The sequence below is a fragment of the Acanthochromis polyacanthus genome, chromosome 4, assembly GCF_021347895.1.
Source record: "Acanthochromis polyacanthus isolate Apoly-LR-REF ecotype Palm Island chromosome 4, KAUST_Apoly_ChrSc, whole genome shotgun sequence".
Classification (NCBI taxonomy): Eukaryota; Metazoa; Chordata; class Actinopteri; family Pomacentridae; genus Acanthochromis; species Acanthochromis polyacanthus.
The window spans coordinates 39,529,651-39,545,719 of NC_067116.1; the positions used below are offsets into that span (position 1 = coordinate 39,529,651).

At 40.7% G+C, this 16,069-nt stretch overlaps 1 protein-coding gene across 3 annotated transcripts in view; it reads right to left on the reverse strand.

Moving 5' to 3' along the window:
- The window catches only part of dot1l (DOT1-like histone H3K79 methyltransferase), a 34,356-nt gene extending 18,661 nt beyond the window's left edge, over window positions 1-15,695 (reverse strand). Inside the window, exons 1-19 of one of the 3 annotated variants that reach the window (XM_051947064.1) lie at window positions 15,302-15,694; window positions 9,158-9,201; window positions 8,974-9,048; window positions 8,191-8,254; window positions 7,587-7,815; window positions 7,204-7,298; window positions 6,571-6,633; window positions 6,405-6,460; window positions 5,343-5,422; window positions 4,286-4,354; window positions 4,090-4,196; window positions 3,359-3,400; window positions 3,188-3,283; window positions 2,786-3,008; window positions 2,553-2,666; window positions 1,430-1,521; window positions 1,205-1,306; window positions 476-613; window positions 141-266 (exon numbers count right to left, since the gene is read on the reverse strand). In XM_051947064.1, coding sequence (XP_051803024.1) covers window positions 141-266; window positions 476-613; window positions 1,205-1,306; window positions 1,430-1,521; window positions 2,553-2,666; window positions 2,786-3,008; window positions 3,188-3,283; window positions 3,359-3,400; window positions 4,090-4,196; window positions 4,286-4,354; window positions 5,343-5,422; window positions 6,405-6,460; window positions 6,571-6,633; window positions 7,204-7,298; window positions 7,587-7,815; window positions 8,191-8,254; window positions 8,974-9,048; window positions 9,158-9,201; window positions 15,302-15,382 — 1,896 coding nt within the window. In that variant the 5' untranslated portion in view covers window positions 15,383-15,694. Of the gene's footprint in view, window positions 1-140; window positions 267-475; window positions 614-1,204; window positions 1,307-1,429; window positions 1,522-2,552; window positions 2,667-2,785; window positions 3,009-3,187; window positions 3,284-3,358; window positions 3,401-4,089; window positions 4,197-4,285; window positions 4,355-5,342; window positions 5,423-6,404; window positions 6,461-6,570; window positions 6,634-7,203; window positions 7,299-7,586; window positions 7,816-8,190; window positions 8,255-8,973; window positions 9,049-9,157; window positions 9,202-15,301 lie in introns of all 3 variants that reach the window. The other 2 variants (XM_022205828.2, XM_022205829.2) reach the window with 2 other exon arrangements.
- Between the last annotated feature and the right edge of the window lie 374 nt (window positions 15,696-16,069).

A 16,069-nucleotide genomic window follows, 5' to 3' on the forward strand; every position in this document is an offset into this window, starting at 1 on the left:
AGAGTGGTGGATGAAAGGCGTGTGACAGGACTAAAGAAGTCAGAAAACATAGCAAGTACAGGAGAGTATCATGAAGGAGGGAAAGAGAGAATTAAGCATTTGGAAATGCATCCAATAAATTGAAAAGGTGAAGTGTGTACCTGCAACTCCAAGCAGTGCCTCTGTTTCTCAGAGATCTGTCTGCGTAGTGCCTGCTTCTCTTTCAACAAACTCTCCAGACACAATGAGCCCCAATCCAGCTTCAGCTCCTCACATCGAGACTTAAGCTGGAAAACAAGACGCATAATCACTTGCTATTATTTAGTCACATTATCAAAATGGAGAATATTAGAGTCAAAAAGATCTACTTAGTACTGGCAGCCTTCTGTGATACAAAAGCAGAACATCAGGAGCAAGAACAGGAGTGTACCACTGGGGATGATGCTGTAATAACAAGTTGAGGGTACAGCAATATTAACGGGCTCTGAGGCCTCACCAGTAGCAGACTGTTGTCTCTCAGCAAGGCCATGTCTCTCTCAAGCTGCTTAGTCTGCTCTTTCAGCTGACGATTGTGGGCTGATATCTCCTTCTGAGCCTGCAGGAGGTCTTCCACTGTCAGGGCCTTAACTCCCAGCTGTTCACCACACAAATGCATAGGCATACACAGTTTTATATCAGCCCCAAGCAGATCATGCCTTAGAACACTTCAGTCAGTGAAAATAGCGTCTTTGCTGACATCTAGTGGCCAAAATTCACTCCCTGCTGCAGTGATGTAGAAGTGTTTTACTGACAACCTCATCTAACAGTGATCACACTCTGGTTACAGCTTTAAGCAAAGCACCTGACATGGATGCTGGCTGTACTTGAAACTTTCAACCAGAGGGCCTTCTGATAAACTACAACACTGCAATACAACTCCCAATGTAAATAATCCTCCTTCTCTCACATACAAGCCGTTTTATTACGCCTTTAAACCATGCCAGTCTACAGCTAGAATGAATAGAATGAGATTTAAGCTATTAAGGTGGCCTGTACAATAGCTGGCATAGCTGCATTTAAGTGCTAACGGTTAACGTATATGCTGTACTATGCAAAGTAATCTTGATTTTTTAACAACAAGGAACGGTGAGACAAGAGTACAACGTGATGCATTTTCTGGTTACTACCATAAAAAGATTTCTAGTGACTTTACTGCATTAGGAGACAATAAAGTATCACTTCCTACCTCATCCAGCTTGGTCTGAAAGAGACCTTTGATCTTGTCCTTGTGAGACTGACAGACTGAATGGAGCTGCTCCGCCTGCCCTGACAGGTCCCTGTGTTTTTGCTGCAGACAAAGAAAGAAAAAAAAAACAAATTAAGTGATGGAATAAAATATTGATTTTTAACGGTGGCTGCTTAAGTATGCATATAAACATGCACTGTAGTTGCAAATATATCTGCAAATTACCTTCTCCTGCTCTAAAAGTTGCTGCAGGTTAGAGCGGTACTGAGGAGTCTTCATGTAGGCCATAAACTGGAGGTACTGAACTTTGATGTTATCTGGACAAAGAGAGCAAGAGAGTTATAAAAAAAAGAGAGGACATTTTTTGTCAGCTGGTTGGAGAAAAGCACATTAATATTGCTTTTAGGCAGACAGAGTGTTTCAAAAATGAATTCGTTATTTGAACAGGCTTTGAGTCTCTACTTTAGACCTTTCATTTGCAAATTTGAACCTCTCAGTATCTTACAACATGATGAAAGCGTGTGGACTGCTGCACTACCTTTTCATGTAGTAAATTAGCCGTTTCATCAGAATTATACCACATTTTTCAGATCATCTGCTCATATTTACATATAAATGTTTCCCTAAAACTAGCTGTTTTAATCTAATCAGCTAATGGTATTTTGTATTCTGACTGGCACATCTTTATTGTATAGGAGAAATTCCATCTCAAATGATATTTTAATTGACCATCTCTTATTACTTGAAATTTCTTCTATCAAACTATGATACTTAAATTGGCATCTAATAAGGTTAATAAATTAGTAAATTAATAAAAAAATATATTGTCAATGTACTTTTTTTTTTTTTTAAATTGCCAATCAACCTACTTTTCTGCACGTTTTTTCACACACTGAATGACAACATGTCAGAAACCACTGATGATAAAAGCCTGGAATTTTTAATGCCATTTGTAATCATGTAATTGATTCAAGATAAGTACTGGAAGTACGTCAAATAAGCTCTGATTATGTATGATCTCAAATCAAATCCCATCTTTGAGCACACATCAATAAAAAAACTATAGCAGTCTATTGAGTATCTGGACTATGTGTAGACGGAGTGAGCACATGTACATTTATAATAATTTCTTCTCTTAGATCACCCATAATCAGAGACTATTTGAAATACTTGTCCAATATGGCGTATTGTGAATCAATGGCAATGATGAGAAATGACAGCAAAAATTTCCAGCTTTTATCCGTAATAGTTCTCGAGATTTTGTCGCTCAAACACAGCCTCAAATGTCAACGTGTGAAACAACATGCTGAAAGTGGTTTACTGCTAGTCTGCGTCTTCATGAACTCACCTAGCAGTTGTTGCAGACCAGGAGGAGTTGGGCTCAGCAGCAGTTGACTGGGGGGATAGTGCTGGACCTTGGGAGGTAGCTGGTAGAAGGGACTCTGAGGTGGCCGGTATGCATCTGTATGAAAAGGAATATTTTCATGTAAGTTTAGTAGCATTAAATTTGAGCAAACTGGTCCAGTTCAGGTGAAGAACATCTACAGAATGCTGTGTGTTTGTGTGCGTTTGTCCTCTGACCCTGAGGGGGTGCTGCAGAAAGGGTCTTGGCGTGCAGCAAATCCAATGCACTCTGATTCTTCTTGTTTTTCTTCTCAGCAGCTGGGGTGGCTTTCTTGGGTCGACCACGTTTCTTATTGTTCAGCTTGCGACCTTTGGACAAGAGTCGGGTTCTCCTGGGTTTGGCAGAGGCCTTGACCACTGTCACCAAGCTAGGACGCTCCTCTTCACCGCAGGAGTCCTGCTGCAAGACAACATGAACAGCAACAACAACAATATTCACACAGAGAGCACAGAGGCCTTGTCCTGCTATATTGATTGAATATAAAGCAAAAAGGCAGCACATTTTAAATTGATTCATGATTACTCCTGGTTATATGGATTGCATCCCACAATAAATCTTCTGAATTTGTCCTTTCCTACCTTGGTTTGTTCTTTAGGTTTGGTGGGCGTGGTGCTATTGCTTTTACTGTCCTTTGTGTCTTTCTGCTGACGTCGCCTAGCTGCCTCTTGCTCCTCCTAGAATAAAATCCAACAAATTAATTGCTTTACACAGAAAATACAGAAAATATAATGAAGAAAAACGTGACTTACCCTGAGTTTAGGATTTTTGAGACTAGCAAAATAGTTTTCAAGCTGAAAGACAAGGAAAATGTACACATTAGAGTAATGTTTTCATTACAGACACATGTTTACATTCTAAAACTTTTCAAACAATTATTGTTTTTACATCATCGTGTAAAACCCAACTCGTTTACAGCTAGACTTGGAATCTTGATTTAAAAATGTCATTGATGTTTTTTTAAATTCCTGCACCGTTTGTACTTTGTTGAAAAAATAAGCTTCATGTGTTATTAGATAACCATCTTTTGAAGTGCATGCACAGGCTGAAACAACAACTTCAGGTGGTAACAAGAAATACGATGACACAGTGAAACCATCACCAGTATTTTCCAGGCAGCCTGCCAGCTTTCTCACAGGGATTCCCACTGGTAACCAGAGATTACTTTACCCATTACTGGAATGACAAATACATCAGGGCGATCCAATGAGCTCAAGTGAGCCTCTGAAACCCTCAGTGTCCTCAGATTGCTTACTCTCAGGACTGACTACTCATTAAGACGATAGCAGCTGTTATTATGGCATCCTATCTCTTGAGTTTAGGCTACTATTTCCCCTAATGTATAATTTGTTTGTACTGCTTCAGTAGTTTTCCAGTGTTTTATTAGGGTGTCCAGAACTCCTCTGCTAGAAATTCTAGTGTGAGCACTTGGCTTCTCCTCCTCTGCTGCTGCAACAGTAATAGGACAACCCTCAGTACTTACTATGGTGCGGTCTATGGTATGCAGGTAGTAGGAAACCGGCTTTCCAGTCCAGGACACGGAACCTCTCAGTGGAGAAAGCTCCACCACACGCATTATTGTGCCAATATCTGCAGAACATAGAGGAAAAAATGTGAAATAGAAATCAAAGAAAGCCTTCAACATAAAAATCCGCTTTTCCAATACTGCTGGCACTTACCACTCAAGTTTCGACTGTTGATTCTAAAATTTAAAGGTGCAAAAGGTTTGGAGGACACAATTTTCCCTCCTGAAAAGAAAAAAAAACAAACAGACGAAATGAACACACAATTTTTCAGCTGACGTAGCTCATTATATACAGTAAGCATCAGAATAAGCACAAGCAATTCCCCAGCCGATACAGTAATCCACAAACACAATAATCATTTTGTCGTGTTTACTATTTAATGAAGCCAGAAGTCAAGTGGCTTTCTGAGAGTTGGCACATAGTAGTCACTGGATATCACCAGCCCTTGTTATTTCAATCAACAATGAGAGCAGCTGAATAAATATGTTTCCAGTGAGCCTGGGTGTCACTCCCAGCACCAACAACACTACGCTTTGATGTTTTACACACACACTTCAAAGATCTGCTGCCACGACAAAAGGCGACTGACACCTTCTATTTTTAAGTCTTATTTGTAAATCTTTGGTTTCCTCCCAAGCTCTGATAAAATGTCTGAATTTTCTGTGGATTGAGTCAATAGGTGTTACTTTAAATACCAATGAGCACATAGAATACTGTGGAGACTAACAGTGGAATGAGGATCGCAATTTTGCATCTTATCCCCCCCCCCCAAAGACTTTTTCTGAAATCTATGACACAGTTAAGTGCACTAAACATCAAAGTGTCTGAATATTTTCTGAATCACTGTATGTTTCTGAGATTATTAAATTTGAAAATATGTATAAATCTGCCTTCAACAGCATTAAAAATGTGACTAAAAGACTTTCAGATCATGGCCTGCTGGCTTTAGGCCAGATTGGGAAATATTTGAATTAAAAAAGAATTAGAAACAAAATACAACACAAAATGCCTAATTTAACTTTGGCATTTAAATTAGGATTTTAATGGTTACCTGCTTTTCATTCTCTGAAATGTAGAGCCTTTTATGTATTTGTGAGCATTTCTGAGCTGAACACTGAAAATGAAGGCTGATATACTGCAGTTCTTTTGAAAAATAAATGGCAACATGTGAACCAAGAACTTATAAAAAAACAAAACAAAACGTACAAACCTTCCTTCATGTTAGCAAAGCGCTCCTTCAGCTGGTGATCTACCTCTGGACCAAAGGCAAAGTTATTCACAAAAATAATACTGCAAGACAGACAAAGGACACATTTTAGATCTCGGGCTCACAGTAAAAAATTATTTACAAAGCAAATATTGAGCTTTAAGAAAAATGTTCAAACAAAGTTCTGAAGGAGTTCTGACTAAAACTGGAACTCATATTCCAATACTTCATACAAGTAAAACAAAACATCCCAATCAGAAAAATAACTATGAACAACACATAAAAATAAGCTTTCCCATCAATGACATTTATCAAAGGGACTACCGTATTTTCCGCACTATAAGGCGCACTTAAAAGCCTTTAATTTTCTCAAAAATCGACGGTGCGCCTTATGTGTGCACCGAGTTCCAAAATCTGACTGTCGGACCATTTCCCGCCGACACAGGGACGTAATGCGTATACTACACACTCTGGCAGCGATAAACCTATTAGAGAACATTACCTAGAGCTACGTACAGTACTGACTATTGTCCGAGCTTTCGTGATAGCCGGCATCATTGCTGAACAGCCACCCGGCAACAAGACTGACTCCGACAATGATGAGAGGGAACCCGGCATGTTTGATGTCGAAATTGCCCAGCTGTTCAATTCAGATACAGAAGATGAGGACTTTGATGGATTTGTGACAAAAGATTGATCAAAAAAAAAATAATGTGTGTATTTTTAAATACGTAGTAGAATAAAGTTCAACCAAACTCACTGTTTTGCTTCCGTTTCCTTGTTTTAGCATGCGCCCAATAATACGGTGCGCCTTATATATGGCTTAAGTACAGAAATAAACACTGTAATCGAGACTGCACCTTACAATCCGATGCGCCTTATGGTGCGGAAAATGCGGTATATTTTTCTTTAGTCTTATGCAGTGGACTAGACTACATTACAGAGAACAGAGGTTCTATTTTTGTGGTTCTTTGGTGAATAAATTTGGCTTATAAATCATCTCATTTGCATTAAATGGAAATCGTGTCTTTCAGACTGCCCCTGTGACCAGGTATAGTACACCACCTTGTGTTGGCGATCCTTTCTTTCCATTCCTCAGACAGAAAATCACCTCTCTCCAGCTGAAAAAAATAGCATAGTTATGTTAAAATTCCTGCATACCTGTAGACCTGCAGTACAGTGAAGTCTTTTTAAAGTGTGCACTTAGCAAATGTCACAGAAGTCAGCTTACTGTGTACTCCCCATGTTTCTTCCCATACCATTTCATCCACTTTTTGAACTCTTTATCCATGGTCTGAAAGACAGAACTTAAATCATGATATTCCAACAAATAATATTAAAACTGAAAAAAAATAAATCCCAATGTTCACATAAAGCGTCTTTCTGACACCACGTGTTTCAGAATCATAACTAACATTGACTTTTTGAGTTGGATTTGCAACTGTTAAGTATAACTAAATCTAGACATTTTGTGACATGAGCATGTAGCACAGCACACTTCAGGTTGAATTTCTGGGCTGAAAATCTTTCTGTGTAGACACATTGTTAGTCTGAATATGTGATAGGCCGAGACATGCTGCTGCAGGGAATCAGCAAGGTGAAATACTAAGAAAAAGAAACCCAGTCTGAAAGCTGATAAGCCACGAAGACATAACACAGCACTTTTTGGCAGACTGTATTCATTTTCTAGGGCCGTCTATGGTGGCAATCACGCTGTGCCAACACTGTCATTTCACGACAATGACTCGAGAAGAAGTGATTTTTGATATGGCGCTGCTGTCTGTCTGAATGCAGCTCAAGTTTCACTTTTCTGTGCCCTATTCCTGAAATATACATTTGCTTCTGTGCCACAGAGTGCAGTTACCTCTGCATAGGTAGCTGGAATGTCTGCTTTCTCTACACCATAGTAGTGTTTACAGTTGGTTGCTGCTGCAACCTGCAGCACCACCTGCCCCACTCCTGCAAACAAGAAACAGTCAATTTTATGTCTTACAGCAAACACACCAAGACCGATGATCTTGCCATCTATGCTAATATCCTGACCAACTCTTGCAAATTCAGATATCTTTATAAACCCAAACATGTTTATGTCTTTACCATCATGTATTTAACTGCTTCCTCTATTAGCACACTATTATAACCTTTAAAAGTCTAAAGACAAACTTTGATGACTTTTTCCTCACAATTTCACAATTCAATTGGCTTCTTTTCAAAAACCTCAACATGCCAAAATATCAGCAAACTAACCACTTCCGAGGTCAACAAAGGTGTCCTCTTCCATCATTTCCATCTCATCAATGATCTGAGCCACCAGGTCGAAAGAGGTCTCTCCGTAGACCTCAGGGGAGAAGGGTTCATAGTTGTTCAGCTTCTCCGGGTCAGTCACTGAGTGGTTGTACACCTGCTGTAGGATGTGTCTCAGCAGCCCATTGGAAGGACGCTTGTTTAACTTCATGGGCTGGGTGGTCCCCTTCCACTGTAAGATTAAATGTCCACCGATTAATATACTTACATTTACAGTATTCCCTATAAATCAGGGAGAAGAACATTATCACTGGTTGTTAGGAAAACCTGCAGTTCTCTGATCACTAATGCAGGATGCAAAAGCTCAAGTTTTCTGAAGAAAATCTGACAAATTCATGGACAAAATATAAAGAAACTATATTGTCTCAGGTATCTTAATTTACAGCTTAAACTAAAAGTAAACAATTATGAGCAAAATAACAGGAAATTCAGATTCAAAGAAACACTGACGCATAGATTATCAGTATCATCTATGTCACTTTTATGACTAATATTTATGTTTACTTAACCTACACAAAAGTAAAAACATTCACACAGACGGACTCACCAGCTGGTGAATGCTGTCAATAGCCCTGTTGTACTTGTCACAAAGTCTCTGCATACTCTCAAAGCTGTGAGAAAGAGAAAACACAAAGTTGAAGTAGACATTTTAACAAAAACATATTTCACCTGTGTTTACGTTGACATCACAGGAACAATTTCCATCATAATGCAAGTACAAAAAGTCAGGTAACTGTTGGGGAAGAGAGCTTTGTGTTTTAACTTTAGTCAATTGTTTTGAGTGAAGTGTCGCTGTAACCTCTTTCTGTTCCATCCATCCATTCTCTATACACCGCTTTATCCTCACTAGGGTGGCGGGGGGTGCTGGAGCATATCCCAGCTGACTTGGGTGAAGGCAGGGGACACCCTGGACAGGTCGCAAGTCTGTCACAGGGCTACATATACAGACAAACAATCACACTCACATTCACACCTACGGGCAATTTAGAGTAATCAATTAACCTCAGCATATTTTTGGACTGTATGAGGAAGCCGGAGTACCCAGAGAAAATCCACGCATGCACAGGGAGAACATGCAAACTCCATGCAGAAAGATCCCAGGCCGGGAATTGAACCGGGGATCTTCTTGCTGCAAGGCGGAAGTGCTAACCACTACTCCACTGGGCAGCCCTCTTTCTGTTTCATAAACTCTGATCTTAAATGGTGCTTTTTCCTGGTTAATCTCATTTCAGACTCACAAGTAAAATGGCATGGATAAAGGATTTTTGTGAGGACTTCAGTTGTTGTTTTTGTTGACACACAGTTTAACAAGACACGATCCAAGTCTCACCTCTTGGTGTCATAGTCAATGAGCACGTAGTTTTCCATTGCCAGTTTGAGGTCTGGGATTTCCTCACACACCCACCTAAAAAAAAACCCAAACATAAGAACATCACTAAGTCAGGCCCTTGACGCAGTAAAGTGAAATGTGGGCGTATAAAAGGGTTCAGTCAGAGGGCGGAAAGGTCACTTACCGAATGGTCTCGATGATTTCATGAGCAGCATCATGGTGTTTATCCTGAGGAGAGAGGGAGGGGCAAAATGTGACTAAACAGTGTCACATATTACAGTCTGAAGCAACACAAATTACAGTCTCCAATACGACCATAAAGTTTGATCAAGACCTCTCAAGAACAGCACAGACAAAAACTAAATATTAGAGCCTCAGCGATGACATGATCTTTTGCTGGGCTGTTTCATAAAATTGCACTGGTTTAAGCAAAGTGTTCCTAATAAACAGGTCTGACCATTTCGGACCATTAAATACACATTATAAAAAAAACTACAAGCCAGGTAGTACAGCACAGAAATAATACTCATACCATTAAAGTACAATCACTTTTGTCTGCATCAGCTTTAAATTTCCGATATATAATTTGCTTAAACTTCAGCACTTTAAAAGAAACAACATGTCTTGAAATCTTCAAAGTAAAAATGAATTAATATGATAACACAAGATATCAGACTGTAAGCTGATGATTATTTCCTGACAGACAGTTCTTGCTCAGAAGAACTGAAAAAAACAAACACTGATTCAAAAATAAATGCGGGAACATCTGACAGACTTAGCAGTCACTACAGGCTAACTGTGAGCAACTGTGTGAGTCTTCTTCAGATTACTCGAAACTCTTCCACTGTTTACAACAAACACTACACAGCACGCACAGTATGCCGTCTGAATGAAGCAAACTCCTAACCACAGCAGTCTAGTATGAAAGCACACGTGCTCAGATCAGTCTATGTATCAAAGCAGCTGTTTGTAGTGTTTTTCTGCAGGTTTCCAAAGACAAGGCACCTCGGATATCATTGATGTATATGCACAAAACAGAACGTAAAAGTTGCAGATAGGATGCAAACAGAAAAGTTGAATCACAAAATGAAAACTCTGCAGGACTGTGTGCCCTAGTTTGCATATAAACATTGTGGAGATGTTGGGAAATTGATGACACAGAAGTTGAACTGGAGAACTTAAGTGAAATAAAACCTTCTTACAGCTCATCAATCATAATCATATCTATGATGTGATCAACATTTAGGTAAGAAATGCCATACTGTGTTCATGCGTATACAGATACGAACTATTCATCTGTGATGCATTATTAAATATCACGAGGCAGCCCACAGGAAAGGTAAAATGTCAAAGACGCATCAGGTGGCAGATACCGCTCAGTCTGGTTTGTATGTCATCGACAGCAAGCCTCGCTATCCTGATTTCTTTTTCACTTAAATATGTTAACTAATTAAAAGAACTGGAGAAGAGGGCATGGGAACCTGCTGACATGTTTTACTTTGGTCATAAATATGGTGTATTGAGGCCACACACCGACATCAATCCATATTAAATTTAGCTTTATGAGACATACCTTAAATTAGGATTCTTAACTGTTGAGTCACTTATTTACAATAACTGACATGTCTACAGAAAAGCAGCATTGATCTGTATTCACATCTGTATACTTGTAGATCTTAATTTAATCTGAAGTAACTAACTTTCTTTCTGGAAATCTGTTATATTAACCCTCTGAATCCCACATCTCATTGCAGCCATGATTGGCTTTAATAGGAATAATCAAATTTATACAATCTATCTGAGCCACAAATTGTAAAAATACAAACAACAGTCAGTTTTTTTAGATTTCCAATAGACCTTGAACTAGCCATCTGGAAAACTTAATTAAATCTAAGCCTAAAATCATGACATTTCATCAAAGTCGCATGACTCATTACACAATTTTACCAAATATAAACCGTTTGAACTGACCAGACTCTAAAAAAAGCACATAAAAAGTCTGTTCCTCTGTCCAACTGTGAAGCCATGAGTGACTCAGCTGTGACCAACAGTCACAAGACAAAAAATAAATGTGGGACTTTTAGACTGAACTAAGCTGATTTCAGGTTTTAACACAGAGCAGATAGAAGTATAGAAATAATTTCAAAGTGTAAACGGTAAAATAGCTATAGTATGTAGAGTTTGCATTTTTTTTCCCAGTCCTTAACACCTTTGGACGCTTGGAAAATGTTCAACATGTTGATTCTATTTTTCCCCCAATTTTTGGAAAACAATTAAACCAAAGAAATCCAACTTGATTTATTTCTTTTTAAAATTGATTTATGCCATAACATTTTTTACTTCTCTCAACTTCTAGCCATGATTGTTCTGTTTCCATAGAGGTCTTTCTATTGAAGAGCGAAAATGAACCCTTGGGAAGCAAAATTCAGATGAAATTGAAAAAAAAAAAATCCCCTGAAACTACTCAGAGTTCAGACGGTTAATTCAAACTGTGCTGACACAGAAAGCATCTCAGCCGTGTTTTCACTCATCTGTCTCACGTGCGTCTGTTAGGGAATCATGTTAATCCATCCAGCTGTCTACACAGAGCGCATTATGGCTCACATTTTACTTGCGCTATTGAACTCAGAAATGGAATCTGAAGAGTATTTTTATGCCTTAACTGTCTGTTCTCACATTTTGCTGTGCAAGCATTCCAAAAGGTTGTGTAATGGGGCTCTTTCAAAGTGCTGGGGGGGGTGACCTACAGCCTCATGCGATGCCAGAACACCTCCTATGCAGACACACTGGGAGCACCGGAGCTGCTGCTCTGCTAACGTACTGCACAAATTACTCCTTCTGTGTGGACAAGACACAGTCAGACTTTCAAATCCCGCCTCAGAAAATCAGTGAAGATAACGTGGCTGAAAACGGCACTGCTGTCTAAATAAATACTTCATCAAATTAGATGAATTATATTTGTCCCAGGCAGGGAAGCTATAGTTAGAAACCTCAGCTAGAGTGTGCCGAGCTGCTCTGGGAGTAACAGGACTCAAGTTTCACCTAGAGCGCAGCCAGCCTGAGCCTGTTGACTGAGCTGACCCACTGACCCACTTTCTATCTCCTGCTCCAGCAGCGCATTGCCAAGGATAGCCTTCGCTGGAGAGAAAGATAGGAGGGAAAGTGAAAAAAAAGAGAGTATAAATCAGATGGCAAATGCAACGAAAGTGAAATCGAGGACAACAAAAAGAAAAGGGGAAAGAGAGGGGGCCAGAGAAAGGAGGGGAAGCCTGCTATTTGTCAGCTGTTTGAGGCCTGGCACTGAAGCCGCAGCTAACTGCTCACAGCCTGGAGCTCCCGGCTTCCCGCTCAATACTGCCCGCCACTACTACGCAAACTTCCGCCAAAGCTAAAACATGCATGCGCACACACTCAAATATGCATGGTTACATAGACAGGAAATCTCGTGCTATTTCTGTCAGCGCACCGTTGCAGCTACATTTTCACGCTAGGTGCTAGCGGTGCTGCTAATATGCAGCTACACATAAGCTACAAATCTTCTTGGACATGCATGAGCACAATTGATTTTACACTGCACAGAGAAGCTTCACAAAAGTATGAGAGTGTATGAAACAGACTGTGTGAGCGAGCGAATGAGACGCAGTGGCTGTAGGTCACCTGCTCACACAAAGACGGCACACAGCAACACCAGCACAGGGCTGTTGCTAAAAATAAACACCGTCTGAAAGGGAGAGTCAGACAAAAAGAAAAGAGGACCCTCCTCTCTCCCCACTGTGGGTCCAACTGACGCATGTACAACTCCTCCTCTCTACACCACCTCGTCAGTCAATCTCTCCTCACATCAGTGTGACGCATTGTGGGTGTAGGGGTTTTTACACCACACACTGCTCCACTATGTACACTTCAGCACCCTATGAGAACAAATGACTAAAGCAAGCTCACACGTGAACTACACTCACTCGCCTCGAAATACGTCTGAGTCTCTCAGTGACAAAACCAATATGACTTCAGCACCTGAAACTAAATATTGATTACATTTTCTAACATCAAAGTAGGGAGGATGTGTGAAAGTGTTTTTTGTGTGGTATCTAATGGAAACAAACATACCCCTATCCAACAGAGAAGCCCTGACAGAGTACAACCGGTCACATGTTGACAACAACGAGAACCTCAGATGATCTGCATTGGCCGGTTGCCAGGCTTGAACACAAACACTGTACATTAAAATCACAAACAAAACCAGAAAGGCACAACTGCAAACATGCATTGACATTTTTTTTGTTGCTGCACTAACAGCTGAAACCTTAGTACTATTTGATTTTAGAAAACAGGTGATGAACAAACCAAATACGGTCAACAGTACTTGAACAGCAGTGTGTCGTGCAGGAGCAGTTAATACCCACACCCAGAACCAGATGGACAAAGAGCTGCAACACACCAGAGGTGCTCTTCATATGGAAGCATTTATAGATGCACACATGTGGGGATTCAGCGAGAGACAGAGGAAAACTGGAAAGAAATGCAGGATGAAAGAGATCAATAAATGGGCTCGGTTCTAACAGCACGCCTTATGCTGCAAAAGCTTGTCCAACAGCCATGTTTTGTGTATCAAAACACAGACAACACTGTGTTCATGCTCTGTGGGTGAGATAGGCAATCTTAATGCTCTGTGGGAGTGAAGAATGAATCTACATGGAATGAAATCTGTTGTTACCAGCATGCCATTCAAAATGGATAAAAGCAGACTGAAAAACAAAAAGACTTGATACCGGCACGTGCATTTGAATACTGTTAATATGACACTGCTGAACAGGAGCATCTCATATCTTCTTTCCTGCAGAGTTGACCATATGGACAAAAGAGGAGGGGAGAAGAGAGAGGAAGTCTTTCCCCTTTGAAAACAGGAGGAGAGCACTGCATGAATAGGCTCCATATTGCAGAACTCCACATGCATCAGCTGTTTCTAATTCAATCCACGACAGCTAGTCTCAGTATAAATAGCTATCACGCAGATCAACAATATATTAAATTCCTGACATGACCCGCTCTCCTGTCTATCCTTGCCGAGCACAACATTAAAAAAAAAAAAAAAAAAAACAGGTATTGCGATGCATGCAGGAGGGAGGAACTTTGAGCGTTATCAGACTCTGGCCCGGTGAAAAGGGAGGGTCAACTATGTCAGCCAAAGCAGAGGGGAGTGGCTGATTACATCAACTCTGACTCAGTGACTTCAAAGTTATTCACTGCATATTGTGATGATGGATAAACAGACTACAAGATGGAACTGAAATTACCAGAATGACTGACAGGGTGAAGTGTGGGTGGACAGAAGAAATACAGAGACCCCCCCCTCAGACATTCTGAGAAAATTTTTTTCAGCCAGTACTGACTGTCTCACCACAATTACTATAAATGAAAAACATAGTTAAAACTAACTATATACCACCGAAAGGACCACAGAACTTGCAACCGCTTCCCTTTCCGCTTCTATTCAATGAGTCAACTGCAATCACTCACTGACGTGCTGACAGCTTCATGGAAACACAACTCTGAGAAAAGACCATTCTTTCTGGGCAAACACGACTGCTAATGCACTGAGAACTGACAGATTAGGGATCAGCTGTACGCGCAGGGTTCAGACTACCACACATACACGCAACTCATAAGGATGTTATTAGAAAACACAACACAGAAAGCACTCGAGGAATGCATCGCTGCCATCCAGATAAGGGTAGCATAAAGAAGCACCGACCTCACAGAGTTCATACATGCACACACACACGTACACAACTTCTATAGCTCCGTCCCCTGTGTGAGTGTCACATGGTGGTTTTCAACAGATAAAAACAGCTATAACACATATATTAACAGCCCGGGTTCAACTCCACGTGTTAACAGTGGCACACGGAGGATCACAGTCTACACACTTTGGGTATGAAGTTAATTGTCAGCACACTGACATGATGATTAATATGAAGGAGGGTCTGCTCCAATTTCAAAACACTGTTTTATTGCTGGGTGTCACTACTTTTACTATCTACAACTGCACTCTGATCATATGTACCGTAGAGGGTATGAGGCTGTTTTCTGGCAAATACTTATTGTATCATGGGAAAAAAACAATCTGAATATCTGGTCAGTCATGTTAGCTTACTGATAAACCATGTCAGTCACCATCCCGACCAGTATGACCTGATTCCCCGGACGAGCGTGCCATTGCTCCTTCTGCTAGCCACTGTTAGCAAGGCAGCTAACGTAGCTAACAAAGACAAAAACAAGAGACAAAACCTAAAAATGGAACCGCTGAGTTTTGGGGTTTAACACTTACGTATACTGGTAACGGCCACGGATAGCCAGCAGGTTCTGCTCCGACCGGCGATTTGAGCTTGAGCTCCAGCTTTTCTCCCATTCTACACTTCACGGCGGCTTGGCTGTGATAGATAGCTAGCTAGCTAGTTGCTGCTCTCTGTTAGCCAGCTGGTCGGTTAGCGAGCGAGTTACAACGTGAACATCTTGGAAGAAAAAAACACTCGAAACGCGTGGAATAAAAAAGACGTCGACGCTCGTTACGCGGTAAACGCACACACGATGCGGTCAGGTGTGCGAACGTGTCCGACTCGGCTCTGAATTTTGAATAAAATGCCGTTTTTTATGTCCACTGGCAATAACATCTCGTCCGTATCGCCGCCATCTTGCCCGGCATGAATAAATATGGCACGGGGCCACTGGCGGCGATGGGGACACAGACGTCACCGAGGGGACCGTGATCAGTGCGCGTGGGCCGGCCACGCTGAGCACGAGCGGTGCTGCCGTCCCACGCCCCGCGTGAGAGCTCCGGTAACATCACGACTGCGTTCACAGATGTGGATCCTTTTTACACGGAATTAATGGTCTCATATTTTACCCAAAGTTTACTTCTTTTTCATGTGTGACCCAAAACTAAGTTCTGTAAAATATTTTTGGCTGAATTTGAGAATTGAATTTTTCAGTACAGTTTCTTTCTTCTTCTTCGTCTTTTTATTTTTTTGTATTTGAAATCTTAAGTAAACCCAGAAACCCAGTTAAGATTTCAATATCTCCAAGGGCAAATAAGATA